This window comes from Sminthopsis crassicaudata, chromosome 1 (genome assembly GCF_048593235.1).
Source record: "Sminthopsis crassicaudata isolate SCR6 chromosome 1, ASM4859323v1, whole genome shotgun sequence".
NCBI classification, from domain to species: domain Eukaryota; kingdom Metazoa; phylum Chordata; class Mammalia; order Dasyuromorphia; family Dasyuridae; genus Sminthopsis; species Sminthopsis crassicaudata.
In genome coordinates this window covers 402,445,228-402,462,833 of record NC_133617.1, presented here as the reverse complement: position 1 = coordinate 402,462,833, position 17,606 = coordinate 402,445,228, and the positions used below count along the sequence as shown (strand labels likewise).

General features: G+C 35.6%; 1 protein-coding gene across 1 annotated transcript in view; it reads right to left on the bottom strand.

Moving 5' to 3' along the window:
* The window catches only part of ABCA1 (ATP binding cassette subfamily A member 1), a 145,278-nt gene that overhangs the window by 100,185 nt on the left and 27,487 nt on the right, over positions 1 to 17,606 (bottom strand). The window contains exons 3-5 of the mRNA XM_074280052.1: positions 9,499 to 9,592; positions 2,830 to 2,971; positions 2,111 to 2,229 (exon numbers count right to left, since the gene is read on the bottom strand). Coding sequence (XP_074136153.1) covers positions 2,111 to 2,229; positions 2,830 to 2,971; positions 9,499 to 9,592 — 355 coding nt within the window. The remainder of the gene's footprint in view (positions 1 to 2,110; positions 2,230 to 2,829; positions 2,972 to 9,498; positions 9,593 to 17,606) is intronic.

The following is a 17,606-nucleotide window of genomic DNA, read 5'->3' as shown; positions in this document are numbered from 1 at the left end:
GTCTCACCTCAGTTTCTTAATCTGTAAAAATAGGAGTTTGGGCACAAAATCTAAAATCCATAAATATAGACTTCAGAGGCTAAGTCCAAAAAACAAACAAACAAACAAACAAACAAACAAACAAACCCTACAACTCTTTCCCCACCCCACCCCAAAAAAAACAACCTGCAAAAATGAGCAAATAAAACTCATTACCTCAAAAGGTTTTAGGAAGGAAGTTTTTGTAATTTTTATGAGTGTGAGTTTATTCTGAAAATAAAATATTTGACTAAATTTAAATTGTTGGACACACCTTTCTCCATCTTGAAATACATCTTTCTAATAATAGTTCTTGGGCCAACACCCTCTCCCTCTCTTGCTCTCCTCTTCCCCCTAGGTTTTTAATAGTAAATACAGAGGTTCCAGATTTTCTTTCTCCTCTCCAGCCTCAAGAGCATACTTTCAAGCCTTTCTTCCCTCATATCCACTCTAAACAAGTAAATGAATGAATGAACAAATAAATAAAGTCCCAGGTCTGAGATCCTTTGAGATTTTAATGTTGATAGCCTGGGGTCCAATCCAGCTCTAAATGTATAATTCTCTAATCTAGTTTTAATACTAATACTTTTACAGATGCCTTTAAGTCAAGTATCCTTCTCCCCTTAAACTCCAGAGTCAAAAATATACATTTTTTTTCCAGGAAGTTGTTTTGTAGCATTATCAGATTCACAAATTGACTCATCATTATTTGGCACTAAATACTGCACATCTGGATATTAAATGAGAGGCAGCATGGCACAGAGGAAAAAAGCCAGAAAACCCATCTCTGACATCTTAACATCTATATGACAGCAGGCAAGATACTTAACACCATTCTTTTCCTCAGTTGCCTCATCTGAAAAAAGAAACTAAATATAATTACACAAACTTCCTGACAGAGGAGAAAACCTGTTACTTTATATAATTGTGAGCAAATGCAAGTACATAAAACAGGACTACTGTCTATGAGGATTTTACCTTTTAAAATATGTTCAAACTAATTCAGGTATTTAGCTTCAGACAATCTAGCCTTTCCCTCTTACAAACTCCCTATTTTTATAAATCCAAACATTGTCATAAATATATATGTAATATATATACAAAATATATATAACTAACTGATTTTAGGTAATAAGAAATATAATTGTCTGAGGATTGCACCTTGGGCCTTGGTTATTCACCACTCCCTTCAATAAATGAAGTACCTAATTAAGCAACAATTTAAGTACCCATATTCACTAATATGGATGCTCATTTAACCAATGTAAATCACACCTCTTTTGTACCTGAATCTGTGTGGCTGGGAAAAAATGTGTCATTGCATAACAATCAACCTTCTGGTGATAAGCCTCCCCAGAATCATCATGCAAGAATCAAAGACTTTCTAGCTTATAAGGGCCAACTAGAGTTTATATTGCATTGACATAGTTCCTCAAAATTTAGGGTTACAGGCCCACTACAAAATGAGGGAAAAGAGGAGAATGTTACTGGAGATATTCACCACTGCTGTGCAGCTCATTCTAAATGTACATTCCACAAACTCTGAGGCTCATTGTCTCTAACCAGTGACTCATTTTAGTTCTCCCGAGGACTATAATTTCACATTCCCTGAGGGAAAAAAAGTACATCAACTATTTTAGGTGTCTAATTCTGAGTTCTTTCAAAATACAAGCCTGAAAACTTAACCATAAAGGCCATTAGCTAAAAGACTGGACTAGATTGCCACTGACATCTCCTTGAAGGAAGGGCCCAAATAGGTCACCAAGGCCTTAAGCTGAGCCTTCCTCAACTCCTGGGTTTCTTCAAGACTTAAGTCCCACCTTGTTCAAAAGATCCTTTACATTGTCCCTCATTACTGGTACCTTCTTTCTGAGACAACTTCCAATTTACCCTGCCCATAGTATTGCTTAAATGATGTCTCCCCCATTAGAATGTGAACTCCTTGAGGGAAGGAATGGCCTTTGCCTTTCTTTGTAGCCCTGATTCTTAGCACTGTGATTTAGTCTATTTAATAAACACTTGTTGACTGACTGGATCATCTTTGTTTTACCACAACAGTTCAACCACAGAGCAAACCTAATTTTCAGCTTACTTGAGTTGAAAGTCCCCAGTCTCTGCAAAGTTCCCAAAAGCTTCTGTGTGTCCTTCATACTGGTATCTTTCTGACTATATAAGAGGAGTCTCCGAGCGTCTGAGAACAGCCGTGAAAGACTGCAGAGGGAGAAGAGGAAAAAAGAAAGAAAAATAAGAATTAGGTATGCACACAAATGGCCTATGTCCCCAAAGAATAGACTTTGATATGGTTAATCTCCCTTCTCTCCACAATTGCCTACTCTCTGACAATAAAAGTGGTAAAGGAGCCTATCTTTTTGCATATCTGGCCACATCTGTATTACCCATAAAAATATTTATAGTAGTAGTCTACTTAATGCACATGGTGACATCAAGCTCTTTATGCAATTCTCCTTCATGGAAGATTTTGAGCTGGAATGAAATTCAGATTCTATCCAGTCCAATTCCCTTCCACCATTTTACAGCTAAATCAACTAAGGCTTAGGAGATTGAGTGACCGAATTATCCAAAGTTGGTCAGGTAGTATTAGAGGCAGAATTTGAACCCCAATCCTCTGATTTCAGAGTCATAACTCTTTCCATTAATATAATCACACTAACTCCTGTTATGCAAATCCTTGAAAAATAGCTTAAACTGAGTGTAACTGTTCAGTATTCCCCTGGAGTATCATATTTCTCATCTTCTGAACAATACTGCCATGACAGACAAGAAAGGAAAACAATCTAATCTAATACTCACATGGACTCGTCGAAGTTTCCAACAACACCAGGAGATTCACCAGGGGTTGGATAGCGGAAACACGGGTTGTTAGCATTGCAGATAATCCCCTGAACCCAAGAAAGCGTTCCTGCAGATGGCATAGCTTTGTTTGGAAAGTGGCCTGTAGAAGGAAGGGAGAGAAAAATCACAATGGGAAATCTCCTTTGGAGTCCTCCCAGCCACCCCCTGCTACTCCCCAATATAAATTCTTGGTTCTGGTGTCCCTCCCACTGCACATGCCTGGAAATTCTTCCCTCTTCTCCTTTTTATCAATTCAAATAGCCAAAAAGGTCTTAGATTCTGACATGAAAATCTATCTTAAAAAGGAATTCAGAGATCATCTAAGTGTTCTTAACCTTCTTTTGCATCCTGTACCCTACTGGCACCCCTTCTTTTAAAACCTCTGGACTTCTTTCCAGAGTCAGATTTTTAAATGGCATAAAATAAAATATAAAAGAAGACAAAAGAAATCAATTGTATTGAAATAGTTTGTGTATATACATATAAATACAGATATATACATATGCATACAATTTATATGTGTGTATATATATCACTATTAACTTATATAACTCATTAATTTAGATGCTAAGTTAAGAATTCTTGATATAAATCAACCTTGCTTCTTACTATATAAGCAACCTAATCTTTCTGTTTCCATTTCCTCACCTATAAAAAGAGGTTAGTCTAGAATCTAGATAATCTCGTAGGTCCCTTCCAATTCTATACCTTTAATCTTATGACCTTTTCATTTTTACAAGTGAGAAAACCAAATTCCTCAGAGTTGATCATTTGCCACACAACTTATTAGGCACTTAGACCCAAGTTTCCTTAATTCCTCCTCCCAGATATTTTTTCCCTCACATGATGTCGGCTCCCATCCAAAGTCGACTTTGTCCCACTTCCTCCAAATGCCCATCCCTACTCTACACTGATCTTTCCCTATCACAGTGGCTCCTATGGAGTACTCACAGTGTGAGCCACACGATGTCAATGACATATCTTTGTCCCATCTCAGTTATTGATGATTTTCATATATATATTCCCTTATTGTATTCTCCTAGATTAGGAAACTGAAGCCCCCACCTGCTCTGCTTTACTAAGCTGCCTTTCTTATCATCTAACAACTGATTATGTTGAATCACAGAATTCTGGAGCTTGAAGAGACCTCAGAGATTTTCTAGTTTAGAAATGATGAAAAAGAGGAATAAATCACTTCCTCAAGACTGTTTTAGAGAAGGATAAAAGAAAACAAATATTAGAACATAAGTAATATGATCTCTCCAAACATCGTCATAAAGACAAACAAGCCCAGCATCTGAGGATTCAATTTGGAAAAAGTGTAATGCAGGCAGGACTATGGTGTATCCCACATTTCCAAGTTTCACACCAATTCCCAATTGTTACGTTTATGCAATGGATCAATATATTTTATGCTACAGCTAATTCAAGTAGGGTAGCCTGATTGTTACTCCTAGGCACTCAAAGTTAGAAGGCATGACAGAGCTTTCAGTTCTTAGTCAGCAAAGAAAGAACTGACCTTATCACTTATAGTTAGAGCAACAACAATGAATAAAAATAGGAAGTCACCAAATAGTTCCCTTCCTCCTCCATCAAACTATACTCTAGTCTGAAGGGGGTAGAGGAGTGAAACATCATCATACCCCACCCAACCCCACCCCAGGGACCTCCCCAATAGCATTGGAGGGCTATTTTATACCACTTGCCTTAGGTCCTTTTTTGTAATATTTGATCTAAATACAAAACTTGCTAGTGACAATCTCTGTTCTATATTTTGATTAAACCTACACTGAAGTTAATTATTGATTAAGCACCTACTATATATACCTAGCTTTCTAAATAAATAAAGATGAAAAATTAGTCCCAGTTTGGACGAAATCATATAGTATACTGAGGGAGACAACATGTAAACAATCATGTACAAACAAAATATTAAACAAGATAAATTGGATATAATCAACAGAAGAAGGCACCAGCATTAAGGGAGATCAGAAAAGGCTTCTTGCAGAAATAGAAATTTATGTGGGACTTGAAGGAAGCCAAGAGGTAGTGATGAGGAGGAGAGACAATCAAGGTGTGTGCCTTGCCTAGAGTCACACAACTAGTACTGTTAAATGTCTGAGTTCATATTTGAACTCCAGTCCTGGATTGGCATCCACTGTGCTACCTAACTGCCATGCCACCTTTTTAGCTTTTGTCTTTCACCAAAAGCACTGAAGCTCCAGAATGTTTGAATTTGACAATTATTATGTTATTTTGGGTAGAAATTAAATAAAAGGATTCCTCCAAAAATTAATACTTTCCAACTAAAGGGATTATCTAGACCCAAATAGAAAATTATTACTCCCACATAAGATCATTAATTCATTCCATGAAAACAAGACATGGACATATTGGAAGAAATACTGAAATAGTCAGTTCCTTAAAAACAATGGTATAAATGGATGACAGGCCAAATTATACTATATTTGTGATTCTAAGATGCAGTCTGGTTATGCATTATTAGCAGTATTATTGCATAATGATGTTGGAAGAAAAAACTAATACAGATTATGGCTATAAATACCCATGTGAACCAGAAGTAATAAATGGCTTTTTCAACTGTTTCATTATCTGTCAAAAGGGTCACTAATTTCATTAGGGATCAGACTGGTTTAAAAAGTAATAATAAATCCATTAATTTGGTAAATATTCCATATTTATCTGTGTGAAAGCCCCTTGATGGTTATGTAAAAGGTTCAGGCTGTTTTAAGTCTTTGTAGTTTCCTGAACAACATAGCAAGTTACATTAATATGAACCCGTCACAAAACCAAAACATGAAGAGATTTAAGAAGCCTTCAGGTAAATCTGCAGATGACAAACTATAACAAATTATTAGGAAGTAAGAAATGTTCTAGATAGAACCCTGGCCTTCTGAGATCCCTACCATCCCATGACATATCATGGTACCAATGTCAGAGTCAAAATTCTAGGCTGAATGGAATAATCTGACAGAGGGTCATTTATCTTATGCTCTTCATTCATTTAACAAATATTAATGAAGTAGTTTACATTTAAATTCCAACTCTACCATTTACTGCCTGTGTAATTTTGGACAAGACACTTTTGCTACAATTTCAAATGTGCTGAACAAAACCATCTTTCCAGTCCTAAACCCAAGGTCCCTGTTTCTGATAGATGTTTTAAAAATACAAAGTTGTATACATTACCCAAAAAAGTATAAGGTAGTATGTGGTACTATATAAATGAGGCGAATTTTAGATAAGCAAGAATAAGAACATCTATAAACAGAAAATCCCTGACTACATTTTTTACAGCCTGTTTGATGAACATTAGGACAAATCGCTGGCAAAGTCTACGGACCAAGCCAATCAGTCCAATTTAAAGAGAAGGACTGTCATCTTTCAGACTTTATTAAAAACAAAGGGACAACACCTATCTTAACCTTTTATTGACGGGGAGAGGAAATTTCTTTTCTTCCTCCACCTTTCATCCCTAACTAATTCCCCAATATTAAATGTTCTCACCATGGAAAACCTATGAAATCTGAAATGCTGCTGCTCCAGGCTATGTCACTTTGCTTCCTGTTTAATTTGAATTCTATTATTTCATTCCTTTTCTCTTTAAAATGACCTGCCATCCCATGATCTCCCCCCCCCAAAAAAAAAATTTAGTTTAACCCAAATCATATACGAGCAAAAGAAGATTCTTAGGAGACCCCTGTGATCATTCATTCTCAACAGGGACTTAGTTGAGTTAAACATTGACTTGGGACAACTGCTTAATATCCCAATAATCAGTTAAAGGAAAACCAAACAAGAAATCCAACTGAAGTCTGTCCCAATCAGAGGATTTAGATAAACTGAGCTGATATTTTGATTACCAACAAACTGGTTCCATTAAACTATGAATGATACTTTAGAATTAGTGTACACAAGGAGTCTCAAGAACCATTAGAGTGCAGGGACCTGGGGAAAGTAAACCAACTTCTTTAACTAACAAAGCAGAACTCTTAGTGCTCATGTGGCACAGGAGCTTAGTGGGAGGAAGACCTGGATTTAAATTCTGCCCGAGACACTAATTGTGCAAACCTAAGCAAAATCACCTCACCTCCTTGGCCTGTTTCCTCATTTGTAAAATGAAATTAATAATAGAAATCTGCCTCAGAGGGTTGTTGTAAGGATCAAATGGAAAGATGCAGGTAAAGTACTAAAGGGCTATATAAATGTGAGCTAACAATGGTTTCCAATGAAAATAATAGCTCACGTTTACAAAGCAGTTCAATATTTGCTAAGTGCTTGCTTGATCACATCCTGAGGGATAAGAAGTGCCATTATTACTATCTTGGTTTTACAGATAAAGACATTAAATATCGAAGGTAATCCTAAACCCAGATCTTTCTTTCTTCTCACTATTCCATGAAACTTCTAAGATACAATTCAGAATTAATATCTATTGCCCATGATCCATTCTACACAATGAGATCATGGGACACAATAAACTTATATTTGAACCCTTTATGCTACTGACTCAAATAAATTTTTTTAGAGAGTTGCTTTTTGAGAGTTGCTCAAGGGACCCAGAAGGCAACATGCCCTTGGCAAAACGCCCCTAGATCACAGCACTGCCCTCCCATTCATCCTTCAGGGATATCTCTGACTAAACCCATATGGGATGGTAGATAAATCTCACTGTTTGCATGGATGAAAAAAATCTCATTTTTCTCCTACAAAAAAGTTTAATGTTTCATTATTTCAGAGTTATGGCTACTTAAATAGGTTAAAATGTTTGGCCAAAACATGGGGCAGTTGGATGGCATGGTGGATAGAGAGCTGGACCAAGAATTAAGAAGACCTCAGTCTCAGACATTTTCTAGCTGTGTGACCTGAGTAAGTCACTTCATTCCCATTTGCCTCAGTCTCTTCATCTGTAAAATAAGCTTGAAAAAGAAATGGCAAACTACACTAATATCTTTGCCAAGAAAACTCAAAAGGATTTATGAAGAGTTTTCCTTACTAAAAAACAATAAATTTCAGATAGTGTTGGCTAGTTAAGTTGGTTAATACATGTTATTAATTAATGAGTCCATGGATCGTTAATGAGTTATCGATTGGTCATTTAATGAACCAGTTAGTGTGCTTTACTCAATAATCACAACCTACACCCTCAACCCTCAGTCACCTATTAAATGCATATCATTTAATATATAGTATATTACTGGTCACAAATGGAACCACAAATGGAATGAGACAATGGATTGATTCTTGAGAACAGAGCATTACTTAAAACAAACAAACAAAACACCCAAACTCAAATTATATAAACTGCTGATAGTTCTACTGTCTTCATATACAAAGTATGAGTTATCCTTTTCCCCACGGCCCCCACCCCAACAGTGAATTTCTTTATATCAATCAGGCTGAAAATGCAGAAGCCATTGCAGGCCATAATCTCACTGCTCATTAACACAGAAACTATGAGTTTCTTTCCAACCTGGGTTGAGTTCAACCTTTCTTGGGCAGCCTAAAGTCCAGCTTATTAAATTGGGGTTTATAAGACTCCCATATAGGGTCTTACAATTCAATGTGGCAGTCATGAAATCATTATTATCAGTAAATGTTTGATTTGTATACCATTTATATACCTGTATACCTGGGGTCACAAAAATTTCTAAGGCAAAAAGGGGGTCACAAGTGCCCTAAAGAGTCTCTGCACCCAAAGGATCACTAGATTGGTATTAGACTTAGGGCAGACCTGGCCAGCTTTAACTGAAATTCTCAACTCGGCCTCCTGGCCTCCTACTCCTCACCCCCCTCACCCCCCCACCCCCCTGCCCAGGGATTACAGGCATGTGCCATCACACCCAGCTATGATCTTTCTTTTAGAAAAGAAGTATATATTACAGCAGATTTGCATCTGAGCCAACCAGGAAACATCCTTTGTTGTGGTTAAGTATGTTTTAAATAATGGTTAAAACAAAATTGCCTGCTTGAAATTTGAGCTTTAACACCTCAATCAAGCAGCATTATCTTATATCCCAATGATCAGAGTGTAGTCTTTGTTTTCAATGTTCCCACCCAAATGTTGCTTTTTTCCTTTCATATTTAGGGGAGTGTTTCTACATCTTTTTTTAAAGTTAGAAATGTCTAATTTTTGCCGTTTGAGAAAGAAATCATCAGAATCAGATGAAGATGAAAAAGGCCAGATTGCATTTCACATTAAGTGTGAAGAAAAGTTCTCAGTGATGGACTTCCTACTTAACCATCTGCCCTCTCAGCAAAAATATTTCCACAACACTAATGAATGACCCTTTCCTGACTAATGTAAGCAGGGATAATCCTGAAGTGATAGAGTGGGATTAACAAACCTTATAAGCAACAGCAGAGATCAAAAATAAACTCAAGTGGGAATTTGATCTTCTAAATTGTGCTCTTTGGAAAAAAAAAATTTGGAGACCCTGATTTTCACTTTTAATTCTATAGGGATTGCTTTTCTAGAAACAATTTGGTCCCATCTGCGATATGATTTCTAATTTTTATCAATTAGAAATTAATTAATCCCCCTCTGTAACAAGAATTTTAAATTTATCAATAGGCATGAATTCAAAGGACGGTAAAGTTACTCACATTCATGTTGTTCATAGGGTGGATAGCTGAGTCGAACAGAAATCAATATAAAGAAGATAAACAGAGGCCAGGCCACTTCCAGCAATAATTGACACTAAAAAGAGAGAAAAGACACAGTCTTTTAAAAATCTTTTAAAATATTTAATTTATCCCTTTTGTCTTTACATCCTGGTCATTTCTGAGAAAAATGCAAAATAAATAAATAAAATCTTCCCCTTTTAGACTGAACTTCCTACCTTGTAACAAAGAAAAACAATTATTTTCACATACCACATTTTTTCAGTCATTCCCCAATTCATGGATCTTCACCTTATTTCTAGTTGTTTCCTATCACAAAATGCTGCTATAAATATTATGGCATATAGGAGATATTCTGTCCCCAACCCCTTCCCTCCTGGACTAAGCTAAAGAAGTACCAGTGGAGAACATTGCTCTAAATACAACTGGGATGGCCTACATAGTGCCTCACTGATTTCAGATACAACTTGTGCAACTGAAATTTTTACATAATCTAAAAGACCCTCATCAAACAAAGTAGGTCAGTCAGGTCTAGGACAAGCCCAAAAAGGGCTTGAGGTCTCTTTTTTACCTGTCACAGATGGACCATTGTATAGAGAAGCAAGCAAAAAAACAAAACAAAACGCTGGATTAAAATAAACAAAAGGAGATAGTCCTTCACTAACCTACTAGAGCTCTTCCAGAAGAAAAGAGAATTGGAGATCAAAATTACCCAAATGAAAGCAAAAGGAATAATTTACTTAAGCTACTAATACTAGCTACCAAGTCCCATGAGGCTCTTGAATTCAGTCTATCATCAATTCTAGAAAGGTAGAATGGAAAAAAATTGAGTCAGAAGAATGGAATTCAAATACTGCCATCATCACTTACTAGCAAATCAATTTATTCTAGTTTCATCTATAAAATGAAGAAGCTGAATAAGATAATCTTTACTTTTTACTTCAAAATTTAATCCTCCAGACTTACATCATTTGTATGAAAATGTTCCATTGTCTTAAACTCTTCAGACCACAGCTATGAGTTTCTTTTGGTCAATGGTAACCAAAAGTACAGGTAAGAGTACTACTGTTTCAAATTTTTAAAAGCATCTGACAAATCCTACATTAAAGCCTGTTTTAAAACTGTACTACTGCAGTACAAAGGAGAATCATTTCATCACAAAAGGCTCAGATGAACAGAAATAAGGATTGGGATAGATAACAACATGTTTTCATTTCTGAACAAAATAGTGCTAATAGTGAAATATTCTTGCCATTGGTACTGGGAGTGATCTTCTAAAACATTTTTATTAATGATACAGAAGAAAAAACATACAACAAAATCTCCAAGACAGACACTAAGCTCTTCTGGGGATCAAGGAAAAAAGAATGTAATTTTTTAAATGAGGTTATTGACACCCACTGTAACCTTGCTCAAGGTCATACTGCTAGGAAAGTGATGGTGGCAGTGTCTGTACCACCTATGCAAGCATTAAGGCTTCATTCAAGACAAGAAAAGAGTTATTAATTGACAATTCTTAAGAAAGTATTGGACACTTGGAAACAAAATGAGAGTGTATCATCTACCTCTATCCAGAGTAACAGTTCTGATTCTCACTTCAGGGGTTGTAATTCTGGAAAACATACTCCCAAAACCCTAAACAGGACTTGTTATTCTTAAAATGTTTTAGCTAGCTTCACTTAGGAAAAGCTCATTCATATGAAGAGGAGAGAGGGAATGAGCATGCCCTCCTCTTCCTTTCTTCTTTTTTTAAGCATTTATTTAATAAGCCACATTGGAATTGCTTTGCTTCTAAAAAACAAAGTTTTAACTGTCTAGTGAAGGATGGACTGTTTGCTTTTTAGCACTGTTCATAGTAGGCACATGATAGCTACTAAATACATATTTGTTATTGACAATTAAAACTGGGATCCCAAAGGAACTGAACTGAAACTACATAGTCCAGCATGTCTGAACCAGATGCCGTCAAATGAGAAGAATGAATTCTAGGAAAGCCAATTAAAAGGAGACTTCTCTTCTAATTATCAAAACTGGCTTCCTTTTTTTCTATCTCTCATGTACAAGATACAACACTGGGTATAATAATCAGTAAGGTAAAGTGGAAAAGCCTCTGGCTCTGGAGGAAGGACAAACCTGGGTCTTTATTCTAACTCTGAAACAAGTCATTGAAACAGTAGCCTGTTTTGTCACCTATAAAATGAGCCTAATAATGTTTTCATTACTTACCTCACCAAGCTGTTCTGAAGAAAGTGCTTTGTAACTCTTAAATCGGTGTATAAACATGAGTTATTATCATGACCTAGAGAATTTGGCCATAAAACCTTTAAAAGGTAGAGTGGCAAATAGACTTGAAGGTAGCTCTACATATAAAAGATTTAAAGTGAGGATTTGTAATTTAGGGTCTGTGGACCTTCAGAGAGTGTGCATGGATAAATTTTAGGCAGTTCATGAACTTAGATGGGGAAAATATGATATTTTATATATTATATGCATATAATATACAAAAATGTTATACATAAATATAATTTTCAATATATATTATTCAATACATATTTACATATAATATTATATATATACATATATATAAATAATTGGTTTCTTTTGGAAACCTTTATATTTTATTTCATGTATTTAAAAATATTTTTTCATAAAAGAGGCCTATAAGCTTCATCAGACTATCATATGGGGGGGTCCATGATCCAAAGAAACATTAAGAATCCCTACTCTAAAGATCAAGCCATAACTCTAGCTCTTGACTTTCTTGGGAGACCCAGGGGAAAAAAGGAATACCTTCAGGACATAAAATGAGTACCTTTTTGAAGGCAAAGTTTTGGAGGGAGAATTTTTCCTTTTTTAAAAGTTTTACTGAGATATTTGGAATTTAAATTACTCAACTTTTAAATGGGGGGGGAAAAGACTAGTCTGTATAGTTATTCAACCAACTGATGCTGGCTAAAATTAGGATTTTAGATTAATTTAAACTGATTCCATGTCCTCAGGCAAATTTACAGCTTTAGGGCTTTTCATAAATCTCCCCTAATTTCAGCCCTGCAAGTTGGGACCATTATAGTTAGCTTGCCTCCACTGCTGACAGACTCTATATAGTGTTGAGGAAAAAATTTGCCTCCCAAACGTCTTCTCATGAACAGGTCATAGAAGTAAGCTTTGTATCTGAAGCAAGTCAGAATCCCAGTTATCCTGGTTTGCCTATGTCCAAAACCTCTAAAATTAGCTATTGACATTTAATATATAAAACTAGTTCCAAAATGAGAGGGAAAAATTAGGTATTTATTTTTCAAAAAGCAATTCTTCAAAGTATGTGTTTGTTTTCTATAAGAAGTTCTGGATCTTTTCATTCTCAAGATTTTTCATCCCTCAGGAAAATTCCTATATAATCATTATTTCAAAATGTCTTTTTAACTAATAGTAGACAAAAATCCATAGAAGCAACTTAGGAAATGGCTACAAGCCTTCTTTTCATAAACCTTTACTACCAAGCCTTATGTGTACCCTGCTTTAAATTTTAACTATTGCAGAAGGAAGCATGTGCAAAAGAGAGAAGAGAGATGGGGGAATAAAAAGATATACCTTTTCAAAAAGTATTCAAAAGGTATACACATCAGAATTATCACCAAGACAAAAGATCTGCAGCTAGACCATATGTATTACATTTTCCCTACATATGCACTTGTTGTGTGTATAAACATGTCTATTTTTTAGAACAATAATCAAGAATTTACCATACTTAGACTGAAAGGAAAGTCTGTCACACATCCCAAATTTAAGCCCGCTAATTTCCAACAGGAGAAAAAAAACCAACAAAATTTTGTTTCCTCAATCACAGATTATAGCTTTAATGTTAGTGAGCTAATTAAATGTATGACATGATACAAAATAGGATTTAAATAGTGAATGGGATTAATTCAATATAAATTAATCTCTGTTGTATAAAAATTGTCCAGTATAATGTCCTACTAATGGCAGGGGTTAATACTGACATCCACCTACATGAAGAGGAATGAATATTACATAAGCATATATATACTATGCCAACTTCACTTGCTTATAAATTCATAAATATGGCATTCCTGAAAACTAATCCAAAGTTTCCTGGTAGTTGCCTAAACCACCAAAAATACCACTCAATGAAAAGTAAAAAAAAATTTTAAGTCATCAACATGAGCTACCATGAAACAGGCAAGTTTCTGGAAGTAATCAAATCACTGAAAATCCTTTTGGAGTTGTAAAAAATCTTAGAGAACACCTGGTCCTTCACTTTACAGGAAACAAACTGAGACTTAATGACTCATTCTCCAAGGCCAGGACTAGAATCCTGCTTTCTTGATTCTTTCTTCAGTGTTCTTTCCACCACTTCCATTTGGTGGTTTAATGTTTACTTTCAAAAAGAAATATGACATATAACAAATGGACCAGAGATCATACCATCTTTAAATGTCTCTTCCCTTTGTGCTTATTACAACCTTCAATTTAGATCTTAGTCAATATAGCACAGTCACAAAATCTCAGCAACTGGAATCTATAACACTGTGCGGGAGAAAAAGGATCTAAATTCAAATCCTCTCCCACGAGACCTTGAGCAGACCACATTATTAGTGAGCTTCAGTTCCTCATTTGTAGGATAAAAACATTCCATGAAATGGCCAAGAGGGCCAATTCCACATCTAAATTCATGACCTAATAATTAAAAACCTCTTCCACACATTATCTGACAAATGGTCACCTAACCTTTGCCCTAAGATTTCCAGTAAGAAAGAACTCTGTATCTCCCTAGAGAGCCCATTCTACTTGGGGACAGCCCTGTTAAAAAGTTCTTCTTATATAAAGCCCAAAGCTTCTACTTCAGTAGCTTTCCATGCAGTGTTGCTAGCTTTGTCCTCTAGAGTAAAGAGGGATAAAACAGAAAAATTTGGAACACAAAGTCTTACAAAAAATACATATATTTGGAAAAATACTATTGAAAATTAAAAAAAAATATATAAAAACCCTTTTGTTCCATGGGATAATTAAAATACTTGATATTTTTTAAATACTTAAAAAGGGCTACATTTTATCACTTTGTCAGCGAGGGTATCCTCTCTAGCAGGAAGATCACTGGTAGTCAGTCTTCATCTGTTGCTCTAGCCAAAAAAAATAAATAAATTAAATAAAATAAAATAAAAGATGATTTTTTTTCTAGGCTTCTGATCATAAAGAAGGTCAGCCTTCTGGTCATAATGAGCCTCTCCTGCATTTAGCTGAACATCTTCTGCAGGTTGATATATAGCTTGAGCTCCAAAGATGAAACCTCTGAGAACCTAGGGTCACTTCTGTGCCAACATGAGGCATCAGATAATTCCCTCAACCAAGGATTATAGCGATGGTTATAATAAAATAACAATAATAATAATAATAAAGAAAACTAAGCATTGTAATTCAGAACTCATATTCATATGCACCATGATTCATGAATCCAGTTTTTAAACCTTTTTTAGTAAAGAATAAAGAAAAGAGAAAGTTCAAAGAACTATTTGATATAATTTAGGACTATGAAAGAAAAGGTAGTAGATGTCTATACACTCATCCTATTAATAACAATATTTTACTTTCATATTGCACTTTAGATAGTGCATGTATTTAATTAGTGCTTACTATATACCAGGAACTGGGCTAAGTGCTTCGAACACAAAATAAACAATCATGACAGTTCCTACCCTCAAGGAACTGACATTCTAATGAAGCATGTGATAGGAATAAGAAAAATAATTGTCTTAACATTATTTTATATGTGAGAAAACTTTACATATTATATGTAGTTTAAAAAACTTTTCTTATATCATTCCTGTGATGTAAGTAGTACAAACATTTTTAGTCCCATTTTACACATAAAACTCACATTTACATAATGCTTAAAAATTGCAAAAAACTTTCCTCACAGCCCTCCATCCCCATCAGATGGGAAAGTTGCTTATTATTATCACAGTCTCAAAAAGATAGCATAGTAGAATAAAGAAAGGGCCTCAAAGCCAGAAAGACTGTGAACTTGAGTCCTATTTCTGATATATTTACTAGTTCTAAGTCATTGGGCAAATCATTTGACCTCTCAATTTTCTAGACAATTTACTGAGACTGTAATTTGCAAAGAAGTTAACAGCCAACATGAATAAAGGAAATTTTCTCACCAGCTAGGAGCTCCCCAGACCACAGTCTCTCTAAATGTCATCTCAGGACCACTCTTTCAGGAGATCCTCTAGGTCAAAACTATTTTCATAATAATATTAAGGCAGTTTAATTTCTAATTAGGCAAATATTAATAGATAGAATCCACATAAACAAAAGCTGTTTGGGATCTTCAATAATTTTAAAGAATATAAAGTTCTATAACTAGTGCCATGGCCCTTTGAAATTACAGGTTCAGTCCCAGATTCTATCCTTAATCCAAATTCAATGATGGAGAAACTGCAATTCAGTAATTAAACCACTTCTGCACAGCTAATAATCATGAGTTAGGATTTGGATCCAGGGCTTTGCTAACACCAGTCCAGAACTTTCTATAATGAGCCATATTGCTTCTTAAATCTCATCCCACACCAATCAAAAATATATTTATTCCTCAAATCTCACCCTTTTTACTGCCTAGAAGCAGAAAATATATCTGACCACTCTAACAAAAGCCATATCTGTGTTAAATAGCTAACACCCACACATATGAGCAATTTACTCTGAACCCACACTGAGCTTTGCACCCAAATTTCACAATTGCAATGCATTGCCTTTCCTTAAAAGGGGGTTTAAAGAAAACATATATAGGATTACTTTCCATCTAGGGGATGGGAAAGGAGGGGAAATTTGGAACACAAAGTTTTGCAAGGGTTACTGTTGAAAATATCCATGCATATATTTTGAAAGCTTTAATAAAATAAATAATTACAAGGAGGTAAAAAGGAAGGCAAGAAACTGAAATCTCTACTCACTAATGACCTCCTTGTAAGCTCAAAAGGAACAGTAACATTCCCCCAAGAAACCCATTCCTAAATAATAAACTTGACTTTGGTGAAATGGAGAAGATTATGATTTTAGATTCAAAACCCTGAAGTTCAAATTCCAGCTCTGATACTATAATTATCTAGGCCACTTTGGGCAAGCATCCCCTTCCTGGGGTCCCAGTTTCTCTATCCAATGAAGATCCTGAAGGTGCCTTCTAGTTCCAAACTCCTACAAAGGAAGAAAAATGGCACGGCTGGCACACTACTTGGAGCTCTTTAATTGAATATCCTTTTCCTGGCACCACACCTCATATAGTAATCATTATTAGCAGGTTACTAAGCCTTGGGGAAGAAAGCAGAAAAAAGTAATTAAAGTCTTCCTACAGAGACCTTCACTGAAAAGTAACTAATGAGCCATTAAAACAATTACAAACCCTCTGTTTGAAAGGGCCCACTACAAATAGGCAGAGTCAGCCTTGGACGGGTGAGCTAATGAAACAGCTGAGATTCCCCCACTAGACATATTCCAGAAATACAAGCCAATTGTCCTTTCTTCCTTGCTGCATTCAAGAGGCGAGAGGCTAGTCACTGCTAGCATTTATGAGGGCAAGAAGCTAACCACTTTCAGTCCAAGGACAACTTTACATGCTCCATGTGCACTAGGTAAACAGTCAGTCAATAAATATTTATGAAGTGCTAAGCACCAAAAAAGGGCAAAAGATATTCCAAAAAGAGGGAACAACAATCCAATGGTCATGTATAAGTGTAATATATATAGGATTAATTACAATTGAACAAGAGGGAAGGCATTAGAATTAAGAGGAATCAGGAAGCTTTCCTAGAAGCTTTCTAGGATTTAAGGTATAATTTGAAAAAAGTCAGAGAAGCTGGGAGATAGAGATGATGAGGAAGGGGATTCCAGGAAAGGAGGAAAGCCAGTGAAAATGGCCACAGGTGAAAGATTGAATGTCTTTGTTTAAATATCAGGATGGAGGCCAGTGTCAATGTACTGAAGGGTACAGAGTGAGCAAGAGAGCAAGATATAAAAACTGGAAAGGCAGAAGAGGAGGCAGGTTAAAGGTGACAAAAAGAGGATTTTATCTTTGA